Genomic DNA, 18,956 nt, shown 5'->3' on the forward strand with positions numbered 1-18,956 from the left:
CTATCGTTGGTGTGTAGTCTAGCTGTACAAATACTATCATTAAAAAAAAAAACTATTAAGTCCTAATTTGGCAGTAAAATAAGAAATAAAACATAATCTGTCGCTTTCTAACATTATTTTTCAAATTAGGTATACCTACAGTATAATAATATAAGTATATCTACAGTATAATAATAACTGTATAATATAATAAGTAATACTTACAAAGATGTTTTAACATTCCGGAATTCGGCAGAACAGAAGTCTGGGTTACATGCAAAAAATTTTGCAACCATTATTGAATCAATTTTTGACAGATTTGTACTATCTGCTTTTACAATACCGGTTTGCATTTTAATAAATAAATAGGTACAAATGAAATGCACTAACGAAAGAGCACAACTATTACTCCTTGAAGTTAAAGTTGATAGATATGTACCTAGCTGTTTACAGCACTGACAGAACTTTGTTATTGCCCTTATGACGTCATACCATGGCCGGTCGTGTTTTAGGTCACGTGATATACAGATTAAAATATACGACTTTTAATTTTAATATAATAAAACAATAATGTGCTTTTATGATTCCAAATCAAAAAATTTAAGTGTATTTTTACATAAATTTTAATTTTTATCAGATTTTATAATTTATTTTTTACTACCGAAAGTACCCTATTTTATCAATATAATATAATAACATAAACTTTGTTGATCACACTGATATCTGTATGTACCAAAGAATTCGAGTGTTACGTTGTAGTCTATCAAAGTAATCTGTAGGTACCAAAAGAAGTCGAGTGTTACATTGTAGTCTATTAAAGTATGTTGAAGTCAAATGTAGTAAGTCGTTCATATTGATAGAAGCAATACTTATTAGGCTGTATTCTGTAAAACAATCCTTAAAAACGTGTTGTCCCAAATATCTATTGGATTTTAAGAACATTAAAATCAATGAAAATTAAAAATTACTTTATCCGGGTAGTCTTAAAATGTAGGTACTTTTGAATCGTCATTTTACAAGTATAAATTAAATAACCCTTCCTTGGCAGTCGGGTAATTAATGGCATTTAATAACCATCGATTCGGTGCGTAGAGAATAATTCGAAATGTATTCTGCAGAGAAGAATCGGCAAGAAACTCAAGGTGTTTAATTGTTTATGATGGTTGTGTAGTGAGTAGTGAGTGATTGTGTGTTTGTTTGTTCACAGATGCGAGCAAGGCGCGCAGTAACCTTGTGCGCATACGTCGCACGGCGCTCGGCAAGTCCGCACCGACTCTATCCATTCATGTGGTGAGTTCACTTGACAAAGATTTAACGTAACTTAACCGACTTCAGAAAAAGACTTTTGATTTGATTGATGATTTTTGAAGTAAAACTACCTTACGTATAATATATACTATACGGTAAATGCGTGACGAGAACGTTACGAAAAGTGTTATCAGGATAGGCGAACGGATGTTGAGAGGGATATAAGTTAGGGAAGATAGAAAGAGTTACGTTTCGTATATTACTGTAGGAGTGAAAGACATTTTATTTCAGTCGTGTATTCTTAAGTTTCTGAAATTTTCCAATTTTCTAGGAATTAGTGTTTATCTACACTCCTTGTTATTTAAACTACAAGTGATCGAAATTTCATTCTTCTCCGTCCGCGCAATTTTCGTAAAAAGTGTTACAAAAGTTTTTGCTTCACGTATTAATATTTAGAATGATAGCGTTCGAAATTGAAAACATACATTCGCATCATAAGCTGTCACTTTTTTAAATAATTGTCTAGTGCTGCCAAGATTAAGATAAATGTCTAATAACCATCTGCTCTCTTGGCAACACTGAAACCCATTGAAGCAAATTAATGAATTATTATGAATTCCCTTATCCAATGGTTCTCAACCACCGAAAACAAATTGTAAAATGAAGATAAATTCATTCATTTTTTATAACTAGGTCGACAAAGAAGCGTACGGTAAGCGATTACCGTAGCTTATAAGACGTCTGCAACACTAGAAACATCGTAAGCGCATTGTCGAACGTATCCCCTATTCCCCCCAGGAGCTCTGGTCACCTGAATCACCAACAGGAATACAACCTGCTTAAAAATAGTATTATTTAGCTGTGATTTTCTGTAAGGTCGAGGTACTACCTCAGTCAGGCTGCTCCATATTTTGAGTAGGAAATTTTCGTTTCCTTTATAACTATTATCATAATGATTAGGTACGACGGGGACTATTTATAAGTCAATGACTTTTTTATCTCTTGTTTTATTTACTAGCGATGGATCTTTGAGACAATTTGTAAGGAATTCACGTCAAAATTCTATATCTAGTACGCAAATATATAAGGATAGATAGAATATTCAAACTGGCCGTAAATGGGGCACAAAAAAATGTTGAGAATCACTGCCTCAATCAATAGATTATTAATAATAACAATTATTTTATTGCTTTTAATTACTTAATTTTTTATTACGGGAATTATACATATTTCCAATTCACAACTTAAGAATTAAATATTTACAAATAGTTGCGGTATAAGTCATGACCGCGTGGAAACGTGCCAAGAATGCTGGCAGCATTTCCCCGTTGAATCGCTATGCCGATATCTTAAATAATTCTTACTTAATTTAAAAATTATCAACATAACCGTTAGGTAACTTATGATCGAAGTTTTGGTCACTTATATTTATAGCTTTTAATGACCTAATGTGTATTTAGTCATCATCAATTATATCATACAACTTTCATAAATAAGTCATAATAACGTCAAAAAACGTATGTCATGTGTATAAACAAAAAATAATTTGTTAATAATTGAATTTAGTTTTGTTAAATGTAATATTTTGGTAATGTATTATTTACCGGTCACTCCTTTTCCTTATTCCCTAAGTATGTATTTTAATAGTGAATTATTTCAATCCATTAATATTATAAACGCGAAAGTTTGTGTAGATGTATGTATGTATTTTAATGTACTTTGTACATAGATAGCTCGAGATCTAGAATAACACATGGGCTGTTTTTTATCTCATCGTTCTCACGTAATCGGAAATTACTAGAGTTAACCGCGTGGTGCAGCTAATAATGTATGAATTAATTGTTCACAGAAAGAGTCATGCGCTGTGTCCCGACGTCCATCTCGACTGCCACCGCCACCACCACACCATCGACTCTCTCTCGTTGTAAGTACAAAATAAGTACCTACACTATAAGAATACTCGCTGATCCTACAAATATTTTGAATAAAAAATTATAAGTAAAAATGTCAACAAAAGAATTATTACAATTTTTATTATTTTAAACTTTTAATTCCAAGCCAAATCGGCAAATTCATTTTAAACGATTAGTTTGCCTCTTAATAAACTCAATTCTTATTTTCTAGATTTATATAAAGACATAATTCAAATCAAAATAAATTTAGCCAAATGTCTGCCGTAGTTCTCAACGAATGCGGTCACTTTTCAATGAATACAATTTTTGTTTGTATAAATTGATTGACTCTGTAGAATATAAATTGGCTCTTCTTATATTTCAATCATAAAAATGTCTATAAATATTTAATGGTGGACTTGATTGAAGTTTCGGCCAATATCGGATCTTAATAACGTACACAATTAGGTACGTGAAGCATCGTTTTGATTGAGTATCTTACTTAAAGAATGTGACTAGCCCGTTGGCGCAGTTTGTGATGACCCTGCTTTCTGCTCCGAGGGTTGTGGGTTCGATTCGCACCCCGAGTCTGGGTGTAACATAAATATTTATTTATATATTTATACTAGCTGACTCGGCAAACGTTGTCTTGCCGCTAAACGCTATTTAAAAATAGGGGTTGGTGGTAGAAGAGTGAAAATTTAGGGTTGTGTGTATTTTTCAACGCCGAATATAATAAAATAAAAAATAAATAATGTATCTAAAAATAAAAAAATTAATTAGGGGTGGACTACCCTTAACATTTAGGGGGATGAAAAATAGATGTTGTTCGATTCTCAAACCTACCCAATATGCGCTCAAAATTTCATGAGAATCGGTGAAGCCGTTTCGGAGGAGTTTAACTACAAACACCGCGACACGAGAATTTTATATATTAGATATGTATTATTTATGAGTATGTTTATCGAGGGAAGGAATATGTAGCTGTACCAGTCGGCTGTTACCTATAACACAAGCATTGAGTTGCTTACTTTAGGAACAGACGACAGTGTGTGTATTATTCAACTGAGGTAGGGCACGGGTTCGCAGGCTTAAAAATACAGAAACTATGCTTATTTGTAAAATTTCAAATATTGTAAAATCTATACTCATATTGGAAGGCTGAATTAGTTTGTTAAACTTAGGAACTACCGGTTCAAATTAAGACCAGTATAGTTCCTGAAACTTCCAACATATAATTCTCTATTTTGACACAAATACTAGATCGTTCAATAAGTCCCGAGACTAACCTGGAAATGGCGCATATATTAAAAACTCTTTTGATTTTTAAAAAGTACTGGCTATCAATACAAGAATATGTGTCAAATTTTTAAAAATGGAACAATAAAATTATTGATTTTGAAACATTTAAGTGACGCTACGGTTGTAATTTCGATACAATGGAAAAAAACGAGTTTCGCGTGTTGATAAAACATTGTTTTTTAATGGGAAAAAATACCGTTGAAGCACAGCAATGGCTTATAAAATGTTATGCAGGATCAGCTCCCTCTAAAGCAACCATTTGTCGGTGGTATGTCGACTTCAAACGCGGTCGCATGGACACCAATGATGGGGAACGCTCAGGTCGTCCAAATGAAGCAGTGACTCAACAAAATATTAACCAAGTCCTCAAAATCGTATTGGAAGATCGGAAGGTAAAAGTGCGAGAGATAGCCGAGATAGTGAAGATTTCAGCTGGTAGTGTTTTCACTATTTTACATAAAAATTTGGCCATGAAAAAGCTTTTTTCTAAGTGGGTGCCGCGTTTGCTTACAACTAATCAAAAGGAACAACGTATCAATGATTCAGAGTGATGTTTGGCGCTGATGAGTCATAATAAAAAGGATTTTTTACGTTGGTATGTAACAATGGATGAAACCTGGATATACCATTTCACTCCGGAATCCAATCGACAGGCAGCGGAGTGAAGAGCGGCTGGTGAAAGCCGCCCGAAGCGTCCAAAGACTCAGAAATCGGCCGGTAAGGTTATGGCGTCTATATTTTGGGATGCGCATGGAATACTTTTCATCGACTACCTTGAAAAGGGGCAAAATATAAATAGTGACTATTACATGTGCTTATTGGAGCGATTGAAGTACGAAATTACGGATAAACGGCCTCACATGAACAAAAAGAAAGTGGTGTTTCACCAGGACAACGCGCCTTGTCACAAGTCCGTGAGAACGATGGCCAAAATTAACGAATTGGGCTTCGAATTGCTTCCTCATCTCCCTTATTCGCCAGACTTGGCCCCCAGCGATTACTGGCTGTTGTTTGCAGACCTCAAAAAAATGCTTCAGGGTAAGAAATTTGACTCAAATAGTGAAGTTATCGCAGCAACGGAGGCTTATTTTGAAGCCAAAGATAAATCGTTCTACACACATGGGATAGAAAAGTTAGAAAAGCGTTGGAGGGACTGTATCGCTCTTGGAGGAGACTATGTTGATGAATAAAAATTAATTTTATAAAAAATACCTTTTTTAGTACTTAGTCTCGGGACTTATTGAACCACGTGTTATTTTATAAAAAACGTAATGCTTATATTTCGTAATGGTAGAACAAAACTTTATCTGTCTCTTTAATAAGCTCAGTAGTGTCTAGAAGAGACTAATTAAACTTTTCGCAATTCATATAAGGTGTGGCCACACGTCACACCGTTACACAGACACAACAAAAGCGTAATATGCCAATGTATATAGTTCGTGCCCGATTTAATTCACCAGTAAGTCGTGCTTAAATTGTGAACTTTCGATTTCGATATCTCATGAACGTGAATCTTTCGGTTCACGACTGTAATTGCGTAAATAGTCGAAAGTTAGTGGGTTTACAAGGAAACGACAAAGAGTTACTCAATCTCTTGTATATTTTTGGAGTTTACTCTTGTATATTTTTGGAGTTTTACTTCTTAAGAAATGATACAAGACTGGTAATATTAAAAAAACCTGGAGTTAATATAAATCTGTAATGTTGATCAGTCCTGAGATTAACATTTTATCGCGGAACGTCTCTTGCGAAAAAATAGATAAATATATTTTTAATATTGCACTAATAAATAATAAAATGTACTGTGTGGCTACGGTATTGAAGAATATAGCCACCCCCTCTCTTCCCGTGGGTGTCGTAAGAGGCGACTAAGGGATAACAAAGTTCCGCCACCACCTTGGAATTGCTGGCTTTAAAATACGCAGGCCGAAGACGGGCAGCAGCGTCTTTGGTGCGACAAAGCCAGCCCTGCGGTCACCAACCCGCCTGCCCAGCGTGGTGACTATGGGCAAAACACATGAGTTCACGTTATTTTTGGCGTAAACTTGTGGAGGCCTATGTCCAGCAGTGGACTGTATAGGATGTAATGTATGTATGTGTAATGTATTGCACTAATCTTTATTAAGTAGTTAGTATTAACTCCAAAAATATAGTAAGTATAGGTTACTTAACTGCAAGTAGTTATGTATACTCGTATTTCAGTTTGAGCGTGTCGGAATTGACACATACACTCTTTTTAAACGGTTTTATTTAGCTCACCCTGTTTGTTTTATTTTTTCTTTATTATTTATTCTTGGGTCAAATTTAGTAATTCAAATTTCACCCTCTTCCTGTCAACCGATTAATCTGAAATTTTGTATACACTTTCGATTTTGGTGACAATACAATTATGTTTATTCATTATCATTATAAATTCAAGATGGCCGCCGCTACAAAATGGCGGATAATTTATGTTTTATTAATCCCATCAATATGGGTATCAAATGAAAGAGCTCAACAAGCCGAATACAATATACTATAAAAAATTGAAATCCAAGATGGCGGCCGCTACAAAATGGCGGATAACGTAGGTTTTATCAATCCCATCAATATGGGTATCAAATAAAAGGGCTCAACAAGCAGAATACAATATACTATAAAAAAATTGAAATACAAGATGGCGGCCGCTACAAAATGGCGGATAACGTAGGTTTTATCGATCCCATCAATATGGGTATCAAATGAAAGTGCTCAACCAGTATAATCAATGTACTATAAAAAATTAAAATCCAAGATGGCGGCCTCTACAAAATGGCGGATAACTTAGGTTTTATCAATCCCATCAACATGGGTATCAAATGAAAGGTCTCAACAAGTAGAATACAATTTACTATGCAAAATTGAAATCTAAGCTGGCCGCCGCTACCAAATGTCTGATAACAATTTTTTATCAATCCCACCAATATGGGTATCAAATAAAAGGGCTTGACAAGAAGAATACAGTGCACTATACAACCTCAATATTTAAGATGGGCCTTGCAATAATGAAGCACTAAATGAATTAAACAGAATGCGAAATAAAAACTAAAAACTAGAAAATAAAAATAGGTAAAAAAACTTTTTAAGTTAAACGGTTTTATGTTAAACATACATTGCAATGTTTAAGATAAATGTACTAAAAACCAAAAAATAATAAAATAGATACAGTCGTGGGAATTATAAACATATGTATAGACTAGACTAAAATAAAACCGTGGGGCACGTCAATTGTCTACAAATTATCGACTTAATGTGCGATAGAAGAATCGTTTAATTCGTCGTTAAAATTGGCAGTTGGCCCGCAGACGGTGAGGAAATTACTTACTATTTTCTTGCTCATGGAAATTCCAATAGTTATACACTCCATGTAAATAAAAGAGATGTTTCAACTAGTTTATCGTTGGACATTCACACTGCTGGCTGGCGAGGAATCGTTTCACTGCTCGTAGTTTGTCTTTAATCGACAAAACATATGATAAAAGTACTACTCGCTCACCACTATGAAACCCTAAAACTCGCTTATAATCGAGCTTGCTAGCTTGTTTCCACATTCTAGCCCTACTTATCACACGTCCATCGTTGTCGGTTGAACAACTGCCTAATTATAGTGTAACATTACAAAACAAACATTTTAATCAACGATTGTAGACAATTGACGTGCCCCACAGTTTTATTTTAGTCTAGTCTATGCATATGTTTATAATTCCCACGACTGTATCTATTTTATTATTTTTTGGTTTTTAGTACATTTATCTTAAACATTGCAATGCATGTTTAACATAAAACCGTTTAACTTAAAAAGTTTTTTTACCTATTTTTATTTATTTTATTCTTTACCGACCACTGGTAAATTTTTCGTTTAAAAGGAAAAACAAACAAACACATCGCCATAATTTTATATGAGATAAGTACCGAAACGAGTTTACATCATTCGATATATTTATCACCAGCTGTTAGTTTGTTTATACACTAATGGAAGCTTTTAATAGCCCCGCGGTCAATGTTTTGGAATCCTTACGCCTGCCAGTTTATGTTAATTTATGCGATGATATAATTTCGTTATAAGAAACATTCCAGCGAAGTTGGAAGAATTTTTTTTTGTTTAATTATTGGTATATGGATTTTACATTAAATTATTTTTATATATTTTTTCTTAATTCTTCATGATCTATTTATAATATGTGTTATATTCAAATTGAAATTTAAATTTTAATGTTTCCTTTTGTTCTTTTACTAACTGACTCCCAAAGAAGGAAGAGGTTCTCAATTCCATTGTACTTTTTTTTATGTATGTTATCTCAGAAAATTTTGACTGGGCGGACCGATTTCGATGATTTTTTTTTTAATCAAAAGGTAGTGCGTGTCGTTTAAATTTAATTGAGATCTAATTTAAACTTTAACATTATGTGTACTTGATGTACTTGACTATTTATTCGTCGACCTACGTTGTATTATAGCGCATAACTTTTTACTGCGTTTACTAATTTTTGATGATTATTGTTTTATTCGAAAGCCGGTGCTACAATTTGATTGAGATCTGACAACTGCTTTTTGTGTAATCTTTGATAACGCGCATTTACTTGGTTTTGCTTTGACAATTGCTTCATTTGCCTTCCTAATATTTTAATAGTTAATAAAATTTCAAAGTTACGTTGATAATAGTCATTAATAAATATTTCTATAACGCTATTGAGCACTAGACATATTAATTACTTATACGTAAATTACATACATATTATATATTATTATATTACCTATATACGCAATTACGTATTCGTTGTGTGGTTACGGCATTAAATAATACAGCCACCCCTTCTCTTCCCGTGGGTGTCGTAAGAGGCGACTAAGGGATAACACAGTTCCACTACCACCATGGAACTTAAAAAGCCGACCGATGGCGGGATAACCATCCAACTGCTGGCTTTGAAATACACAGACCGAAGCCGGGCAGCAGCGTCTTCGGTGCGACAAAAGCAGCCCTGTAGTTGCCAACCTGCCTGCCCAGCGTGGAGGCTATGGGTAACACACATGAATTAACGCTATTTTTGGCGCTAACTTGTGGAGGCCTATGTCCGGCAGTGGACTGCGATAGGCTGAAGTGATTAATGATAATAAGATGCCACATAAACTCATACGAGTTTTACCGGACATCAGTGTTGTCGACATTATCAGTAGGTACACAGACTCGACTTAATGCTAAAGTACATCATTCTACTATCACAGCATTTATTAATTATATAATAATCGTCACTAATAAAACTTCTATTAGGCTATAAGCTATAATCAGTCAAGTTAACGACGCCGACGGTCAATAATAAACCGGGTCAAGATCGCGAGGTTGTCAGCCCTTAGTGCGAATGATAAAAAATGTAACGCCGCGCCTCTACTAATGGTGACTCACGTTTAAAGCCGTATCGAGAGGACGGTACTGCGGGCGTGTTACATATACATACAGATAGTTCAACAACAACATATATATATATATAAATAAAATTAAAGAGGTTTGTCGTTGCGTCCGCATCGCGTAAAAATTACTAGTTACATTTCATACCTCATGACTTTACTGGATGTACCGATTTCGATGATTCTTTTGAAGTAAAACTTCTTAACACACGCTTGCACGCTTGATTTAGGGAGTAAGCTGGTGAATGCGTGACGATGGCATTACGAAAATTGTGATCGGGCGAGACGAACGGAAGTTGAGAGGGAGATATTAGTTAGAGAAGATAGAGAGTTATGTTTCGTATATTACTGTAGGAGCAACTAAAGAAGTTTTACTTCAATCTTGTCAAAAGCACACTCTTTTTTGAAGTTAAACTTCTTAACTCACGCTTGATTTGGGGAGTAAGCTGGTGAATGCGTGACGAGAGTGTTACGAAAAGTGTGATCGGGTTTGGCGAACGGAGCAAGATAGAGAGGTGCGGGAACACTATTTCTCCCTCTTACTCTCATAGCCAGTTACGTTTCGTATATCTAAGACACAGTGCAGGCCTACTGTTCAAAAGCTTTACTTCAGTCGGGTGATGGTAGTAAGCTAATGCTCGTTATTTTATTTTTTTATTTTATTTTATTTGGATAGCTTACAGCTTATTATAACTATAACTCATACAGAATATGAATAAAAAAAAAGCTAATAACAAGCTATCACATATAGAATTATTATGTGTTGTAATATAAATTTCATCGAAATCTGATGAGTACTTTTTGAGTTATCTCTCATGATGTGTATATAAATGGTTCATTTTATGACTTCGTTGTATTTACTTGTAGGTCTAAATTAAAGTTGTTTTTTTTTTTTCGTCTCCTGTTTTACCTCCGAGTACCCACAATTCAGCCTGTCACAACTCATATGGGTATAGGCCTCTTTCTCCGTGTAGGAAAGGGCTCGGAACTTATCCACCACGCTGCATTAATATTAACTAGTGGTCGCCCAGTGGCCGAAATTCGCCCATAATTAATTTATAATATAATAATTTCTTTATTTCAGGTAACAATTGACCCATAAAACAATTCTTTTTACAATAGATAACAATTTAAATTTTTAATTTGAACATTATTAAGGTTCTGTTGTCAATGAGATAATTCTATAATAATAAACAAAAGAGTATATATGCATGTGTGTCAAATACACGGTAGGGTGTAATATTTTTTTATTGATTAATCAAAATCAAAAACAACTTTATTGAAATATGCCGAGAGAGACGTTTGACTTATGTAAGACGTTTGTTTGTATTACAAGACTAAATACATTGGTCAGTGTGTTAAATTACTCAATTACGAGATAAAAATGATGTAATGTCTTTGTATCAATTGCTTTTGTTAATCATTAATTGAAGAGTATTCTTCAATCAGTAAATGTTACACTACTATTCATGTATTGGTGTGTTTGTATGTGAGTTTGTGTGTATGTATATATGTACGTATGCGTATTCTAGTAATACTAGAACTTGCGTAGCGATATACACCTGATACAATTCGTATGGAGTTCGATATCAAAATTTTATCTCGTGTTAAACTTAAAGATAGATTAAAGTTCTATTAATCAAAATTTATTAAGAGCAGCAGTAAACAATGTCCGGATTCTGGTTTTTGATTCAGGTATATTTTGAGGTTTTCTTTCGTTTAACATATTTTATTTATTATTAAAAGTCAAAATATCGTCTACTATTACTATTAAACTACTAGAAAACGGTAAAATATTATTAAATGTTTTTTTTTTTCTATGCATTATATATTTGTTAAAATTATCAACAGGTAAAAACCTGTCTCATTAGGAAGAGTAACAAAAGCACCGACTTCCTTTCTCTGTCATATCAGACATTCGAAGAGCAAAGTGACGTAATTCGACCTCTGAAAAAATTGCAGGAAGTAGTATTCAAAAACAATGAGTGATTAACTGTGTTTTTTTTGGTTAAACGGTTTTCTTCAGGTTGACCTCGTATTTATGTCTTTGTTTCAAACATTGTGATATTTTTTTCAGATGTTTATAAAATACGAAATACGTTTTTGGTGAGGGTATGAAAGTAAAAATGTGTGATTTTTTTTGTTATATTTTTTCTACTTAAGATTGCCGGTGGAGGCTTGATGAGGATTTCGGAAAGCCGGGATCTTTGCCGTGAACTTGGGGAGGCCTATGTCTAACAGTTGACTGCGATATCTTATTATCTATTTATATTAATTTATTATCTATTTTTTTCTATCTTATTATTTACTACTTTTTAACTTTAAAACAAATATCTTTCTTTCATTAAACACTGGCTATTTCTTCGAATAGGTTTTTTAATTTACAACATAACTGTACTCTGTTGTGTGCCCTAAATAAATAAATCTGTTGTATATTTACATAAGTTTGTCTTGCGACTTGTGTAAAAAAATAATTTCCCAAGCCTATAACGAGAAGCTATTTGAAACGCTTCTCACGTTGTTATTCTAATTCATTATCGGTGCGATTTCTCACCGATCGTCAGAAGCTCAAGAAGGCTCTAATTTTTGTTGTGATCATTGCCTTATTTAAAAAACCAACTTTTTTGTTTTAAACGTAACGAAAAAAAAAAATAATTTTTATAATCCTTAATTTTAACTTTTGTATAATTTCTCTATATTAAATTGTTTTAATATAGAAATTTATCTTACGTTAATTTAATAATACATTTTAAGATATCACAGGTTTTCGAACGCATTATTTATCTTTAACCGACATGACGTGCCTTATCTCTGTAATTACACAGTTTCCGTTAGTACGGTAAATATAAAAGTATGAGAAATGATGGGAAAACTAACGGAGTTGATATGGCAAGCGACGATTTATATACTAACTAGCGGCGCGGATCGCGGCTTCTCTCGCGTAATCTCCGGCCCTAACATACATAGACTACTAAAATTATAACCATACTTTTGGCTTTGCCGTAGTCGGGTAAAAAGTATGTGTTATTCTAGATTTACGTACCAAATTTCATTCCAATCGTAAAATAGTTTTTATTTCAGATTTCTTGAAGTTTTTTATTTTATTTTAACAATTGTAATTGTCTGAAATCGTCCTATATATTTATTCAATATACAGTTATATGAGTTTAATAAAATAATGTTTTTTATAAGTACGTTTTAGAAAGCTTATTTTTAAGAGAGTATATTTTTGCTTACAACCTTTTTTTAAATTTTCAAAATAAAAAATTAAAAATTAATTTAAGTATTCGAAGTATTAATTGTGACGATGGCGTCTGCAACATCGCCAAAATATCCAATATTTTCAAAATTGTTGATAGGTATACGCTGTCGGCGCAGTTAGTAGTGGCCCTGCTTTCTGCTCCGCGGATTGCGGGTTTAATTCCTACCTGCGTCTGGATGCAATATTTGTATTTATTTACTTATATATATAATTTCTTTGTATATTTATATAAAAAAAAACAGCTATACCTAACACTGCCTGTTACGTATAACGCAAGCCTTAAGTTGCTTACCGTAGGAACAGACGACCGTGTGTGTTATAAGATAGTTTTTTTTTTTTTTTTTTTTTTTTTTTATAACGATATATATCCACGGGCTTATAATGCCCGTGCTCTTGTTATTCCAATTATTTGTTTGTTACTCTCGATACCTTGGCACCTACATATGCAACTTAGAGACTAATTAAACTAAGCTTAGTATCACTAATCCTACGTGAGTCCACCGACCAAAATTTAAAGTTATGCTATCTTAATTTACTTATATATATATAATTACTACTATTTATTATTACTTTTTCCTTTTCGTCACTTTTATCTTACAATTGTCCAGGGGTAGAAGCTGTGTACATTTCTTGAAATTTTTGTATTTATACTGTTATTTTTATTATCTAAGTTTATATTTACACTTATATGCTAGTTATCATATATTTACACTTATTTCCTAGTTACCTTATATATACACTTATGGCCTACTGGCCTACTTACAATATACACTTAGCCTAGGTTACTGTTAGTAAGTTTTTTTTTTTTTTTCGTTTTTTGTTTCTTTTTTATATATATTCTTATATATTTATCACCATATATGTATTTTTTTTTAAATTAATATTATATAATTAATCTTAATTAATTTGTTACACATGTTAAGTATAAATAATTTGTACACGTTATGTTATATGTAATTAATCCTATTTAATTTAGTAATTATTATTTATATTTATATAATTAATCGTATTTAATTTAGCACTTAGTACTTATGTTTATATACACACTATTTATTTATTCAACAAGTGTCTTCACACGTCAATAGTTTTCAACATGTCGAGCACACTCTCAGTGACGGCGGCATCTCTGTGATGAATCGCCATCTTGAGACTGTGCTCGAGTATTTTCTTATCCGCGGTCTCCGCTGCCCTCGCCACAAAGCGACCAATTGCGTCGTCACGGTCGTCGGTGTAATAGACACAGGTGTTGGTGTGTCTAGTCACCGCGACTACAGCGTGCGAAACGCTGTCGTGGATCCTGAGCCTCCTCGCCTTCGTCTGGAGGACAATGACGTCCTCGTAGGTCTGGCCCTGCGCCTCGTGGATGGTTAAGACGCGCGATCCCTCCCCGGATCCGTATCCCTGGTCAGTCAGCAACCTCTTCTCCTCTTGCGTAAAGACCAGGTATAAGGTTCGGTCTCTTCTTGCAGGAATACGCGCGCCCGTGAGGCTCTCCACTCGCAAAGATCGGATCTTTGGGCTTGAGCTGTATACGTCTTTATAAACTTCGCTGATGGCAAGGGCTACATCTTTGGGATTTCGATGCGTGCATGACAACTCGCACGAGATGGTTGTTATCCGGGTTGGTCTGCAGTACCGCATTTCGAACAGGTTGTCCCTGTCGATGTACGGCAGCTGGTTTATGTCTCCGATAAGGACTACCTTCTGAGCTCCCGATAGTCGGGCGGCCATTACTATGGCTCCGAAGTGATTCATGAGGGCCTCGTCCACCGTTAGGCGGTTGATTTTTGAACCCTCGTTGAACCCATTAACTAGAACGGAGGCCATAGTGCGCACCTTTTGCTTGGCTTTGTTGCCGTAGCGGTGCGCCAGTTTTTCTTTTAAGTCTTTGGCCGCCTCGACTGTGGTCGTAATCACGACCTCCGTGTCCTCATCGAAGTCCCCGACTATGCGAGTTGTCTTGCCGCATCCCGGTACCCCGTTTATCCACTCCAGTGATGGTAGTTCCCAGGGCACGGTCGGTAAGCCGTCCCGGTCGCCCGAGATGGTTTTCGCCATCCGTAGCATCCGGTCCCCCAGCATTACTTTCGTGCATCTGGCCACTACCACCACTGGGTCCCCTTCAGGTGTTTCGAAGGTTTGTGGCTCCTCGTCATTCCCCTCCGACTCGACTGCGCTCACGAAGCCTGCTGTGCTGTTATATGCTGCCATATACCTACCCGACATCTTGCCCTTGAGTATTTGTCGGGTTTCACTGTTGTATATGGCCGCTTCGGCTTCCTCGAGTTCCACCTCCAGTAATCTTTGGTGATCGTACTGGTAGGCCTGCATGATCTTTTTGCAGGTGGCCAGGCTTACCTCGCGGTTTGCCTTTATTATCGCCAGGAACTCGATTAGGGCGTTCTCCGCATGTTGTAGCGGTGTGGAGGCAGGTCGAAGTCTCGGCGGTGTTACATGTCCCATGTCGGCCTTAGTACGAGCGGCCGGTGACGCCTCCGGGTGCCTCGGACTATTGTCTCTGGTGAACCTGCTCAGCGCCGCCGATTGCCGCTCACCCTGTCCAGCCTTTTTGGGAGAGAGGTGATGCGGGAGCTTGCCTGGTTTTGGGGAGATGGTTGCGTGGATAAAGGTCGCCAATGGCATCGAGCTCGGCTTAGGTTCAGGTGTGGCCTTTGCCTTAATTCGCTCTGCCTTCTGGGTCTCGATCCGTTGTTGTAGGCGCTCCGAGCCGCAGAGCGTGGACTCGTCGTCGGCCGGAGATGCAGGAGGTGTTGGTGTTATGGATTTCGGTCTTAGATATCCGAGATCCTCCCCCCTGTCTTCGTAGACTATGACCTCACTGTACTTGGAGGCCATTAGGCAACCGTACCTATCAGATACGTCACCTCTATCATATCCGACCCTCATCGAATCCACGCTAATTCTTTTGGGGATTCCACCGGGGGTCTCGCTCAACCGGCGTAGCCACACACTAGACTGCGTAAAGGGGGACGTCTCTCCCCACTCGAACAGCACGATGGATTTGTTATTCAAACGCACCAGACGGTAGGTCGAGTCGCCCTTCTGTTCTTGCGATAGCGCTGTGATTTTAGTGCGCTTTATACTTGTCTTTTGCGTGCTACCCTTTAACAGTAAAGCGAGCCCCGGCGAAATCGCCAGCCGATCGCGTCCTTCGGAACGACAGAAACTTATTCCCATCCTCTCTACTTCGCTGTCCATGAACAGAGCCACGCATCTGGTTTTAATTCCCACTACTTCGCTTCCGTTCCCTTCGCTAAGCGAGGATTGTGTCATCCCGCTGTGGGTCGGTTGCGGAGGTGCGTTTTGGTCGGCTCTATTCCTGAACAGTTTCTGCAGCGAGGAGGCCATGACCTTTGTTATTTGACCCAGAAGGGTGCGGCCAGGAGAAATCCGCGGAGCCGTTGAGCTGTTTCTCTGAGTGGCTTGTTGGACACAGTTTTGTTGTGTTTGTAGTTGTGCGTTGTGTGTTTGGGTGTGTGTTGCGTGGAAGACGGTGTTAGCGCTCTGCGTGGGTATTACAGCAGGTGGTGGAGCGGTCGTGCTGTTCCTTTTTACGGCTATATTGACGGCCTTTCTCGCGAATGTGAGGAAGGCAGTTCTGTTTTTTTCACTCTCCAGGATGGTATGGAGCGATGTCTGCTCAAGTTTGATCTGGAGTTTGAGTTCTAGATCTAGCCTATCCTTACTGAATCTCGGGCAGTCCAGTATAACATGCAGAACTGTCTCCTCACAATTCGGATCGCAGATACATGAAGGACTATCAGTGAGGTGGAATCTGTGGAGATACGCCGCAAATCCTCCGTGGCCGGTCAGAATTTTTGTGTCGACAGCTGTTGGTGCCGATTTCCTTACCAGCCTGCAAGCGGTCTTTACATCCGGTAGGAATATTTTCGTGACCGAGCCCGTCTCCGAAGAATTATATCTTTCCTGCCACATCCTGACAGTCTCTTCCCTGATCTGCCTTCTGACATACGAGATGGGTACTCTGTCGTAGTCAGGTGCCGTCTTTTTTGTTAAGGCCGCCTTTTTGGCCAACCCGTCCGCTCTCTCATTGCCCGGTGTTCCAACATGGGCCCTCAACCAAAAGAACCGCACTGTCTTATTCTCCTCCCGGAGCTGTCTGATTCGACTCTTCATTTCCAGGGCCAGAGGGTGAGTCACTGAGGGGCTCCTCAGCAGATCTAAAGATGACCTCGAGTCGCTCAAGATGTTAATGGAGCATGACTTTGAGGTTTTTGCCATGTCCACGGCTCTGAAGAGTGCGTACATCTCCGATTGAAAGACAGTGTTGTGCGGCTCTAACCGGAAAGTAGAGTATCTTACTTCCCTGCCTTGGTCCCAGCATGTGAGGGCGGCTCCTACTTTACCCTCTATTTTGCTTCCGTCGGTAAAGATGTAAGGCCCGACGATGTTGTGTTCTTCAAGGACTTCGGGGTTCAGATTCTCTAAGCGCTCGTACTCTGTTGTCATGAGTAGGGAAGGGTGGGGATTTTGCATTGGTCCCACCCTGCGCTCTAGCTCTCTTCCCGGTGGAAGAAGATCCGTGCTGTGACCTTTTTTGGTTTTGAATAGTATGGCCGCCTCTCGGACGCGAAGGTCTAACGGGAGCAAGCCAGTGAGGACTAGTGCCGATGTCAGAGACACCGTTCTGTACGCCCTGCACATTTTTTGTGCAAAACCTCTCTGCAGTGAGTCTAGCTGCTTTCTTATCGACAGTTTCTCTGCTGCAGGGGACCATACGCTCGCTGCGTACAGAACGATGGGCTCTATCACCGCCACATATATGATCCGTACGATCTCCCCATTCAGACCCCAACTCACTCTCGCCGCGCGCGCGAGCTGTTTATAGATGTCCGCCGCTTTTTTACACACGGCGGATACGTGCGCGTTGAAAGTGAGCTTCGAGTCCAAAATGAGCCCCAGCAGTTTTATTTCATCTACAAGCCTCAGTCGAGTGCCGGACATATGGATTATGGGGGTGTCGTATTTGAGTTTTTTAGTGAGCACCATCGCGTTGGTTTTGTGCGCGGCGAAGCTCAGCTTGTTACGTATACCCCACTCTTGTACGGCCGCTAAGGTGGTTTCGGCTGAGGTCTGTAGGTTGCTGGTTTTTTGGCTGGAGAAAACGAGGACAACGTCGTCCGCAAAGGCCTGGCAGTATACCCCCATCGCGCTGATCTCTCTCAGAAGCGAATCCAGTATGAGGTTCCAGAAGGTCGGCCCGCCAATGGATCCTTGGACACAACCCTTCGTGGTCTCCTTTTCACTGGTCGCTCTGGCGTAATTTACGATGACCTTTCGGTCCTGGAGGTATGAGGCGACCATAGCGTATAGGTTTCTCGGGCAATGCTTGTCCACTAGCTGTTTTTTGAGAGCCGGCCACCATGCATTGTCGAAAGCGCCCTCTATGTCAAGCGATACCAGAAGTACTATCTTCTTGGACTTAATTTCCTGCCTGATATGCTCGACGAGATCGTAGAGGGCGTCTTCCGTTCCCCTCTGTGGCATGAATCCGTACTGGCTTCGGTGCAGCGTGGGGAAGAGTCTCCACTGAAGTCTACCTATAAGCATTTTCTCAACTGTCTTTCCTAGGATTGACAGGAGTCCTATAGGTCTATAGGACTTCGGGTGGGTGTAGTCCTCTTTGGCTGGTTTGCGGAGGATGCGTACGTGGGCGACTTTCCACAGCTTGGGGAAGTGGGACAGCGATAGGCATTTGTTCGCCAACGCTAGGAATAACTCCCTGTTGCAGTTTATTGCCGCCGCGCATATATCCGACGTTAACCCGTCTGGGCCTGGAGCTTTTTTGGGATTTTGGCTCAAAAGAACCT

General features: G+C 38.1%; 1 protein-coding gene across 1 annotated transcript in view; it reads left to right on the forward strand.

The window, feature by feature from the left end:
• Positions 1-18,956, forward strand: part of LOC123666617 (microtubule-associated serine/threonine-protein kinase 3) — a 147,544-nt gene that overhangs the window by 59,218 nt on the left and 69,370 nt on the right. Inside the window, exons 2-3 of the mRNA XM_045600710.1 lie at positions 1,187-1,269; positions 3,077-3,151. Coding sequence (XP_045456666.1) covers positions 1,187-1,269; positions 3,077-3,151 — 158 coding nt within the window. The remainder of the gene's footprint in view (positions 1-1,186; positions 1,270-3,076; positions 3,152-18,956) is intronic.

Source organism: Melitaea cinxia, chromosome 26 (genome assembly GCF_905220565.1).
Source record: "Melitaea cinxia chromosome 26, ilMelCinx1.1, whole genome shotgun sequence".
Classification (NCBI taxonomy): domain Eukaryota; kingdom Metazoa; phylum Arthropoda; class Insecta; order Lepidoptera; family Nymphalidae; genus Melitaea; species Melitaea cinxia.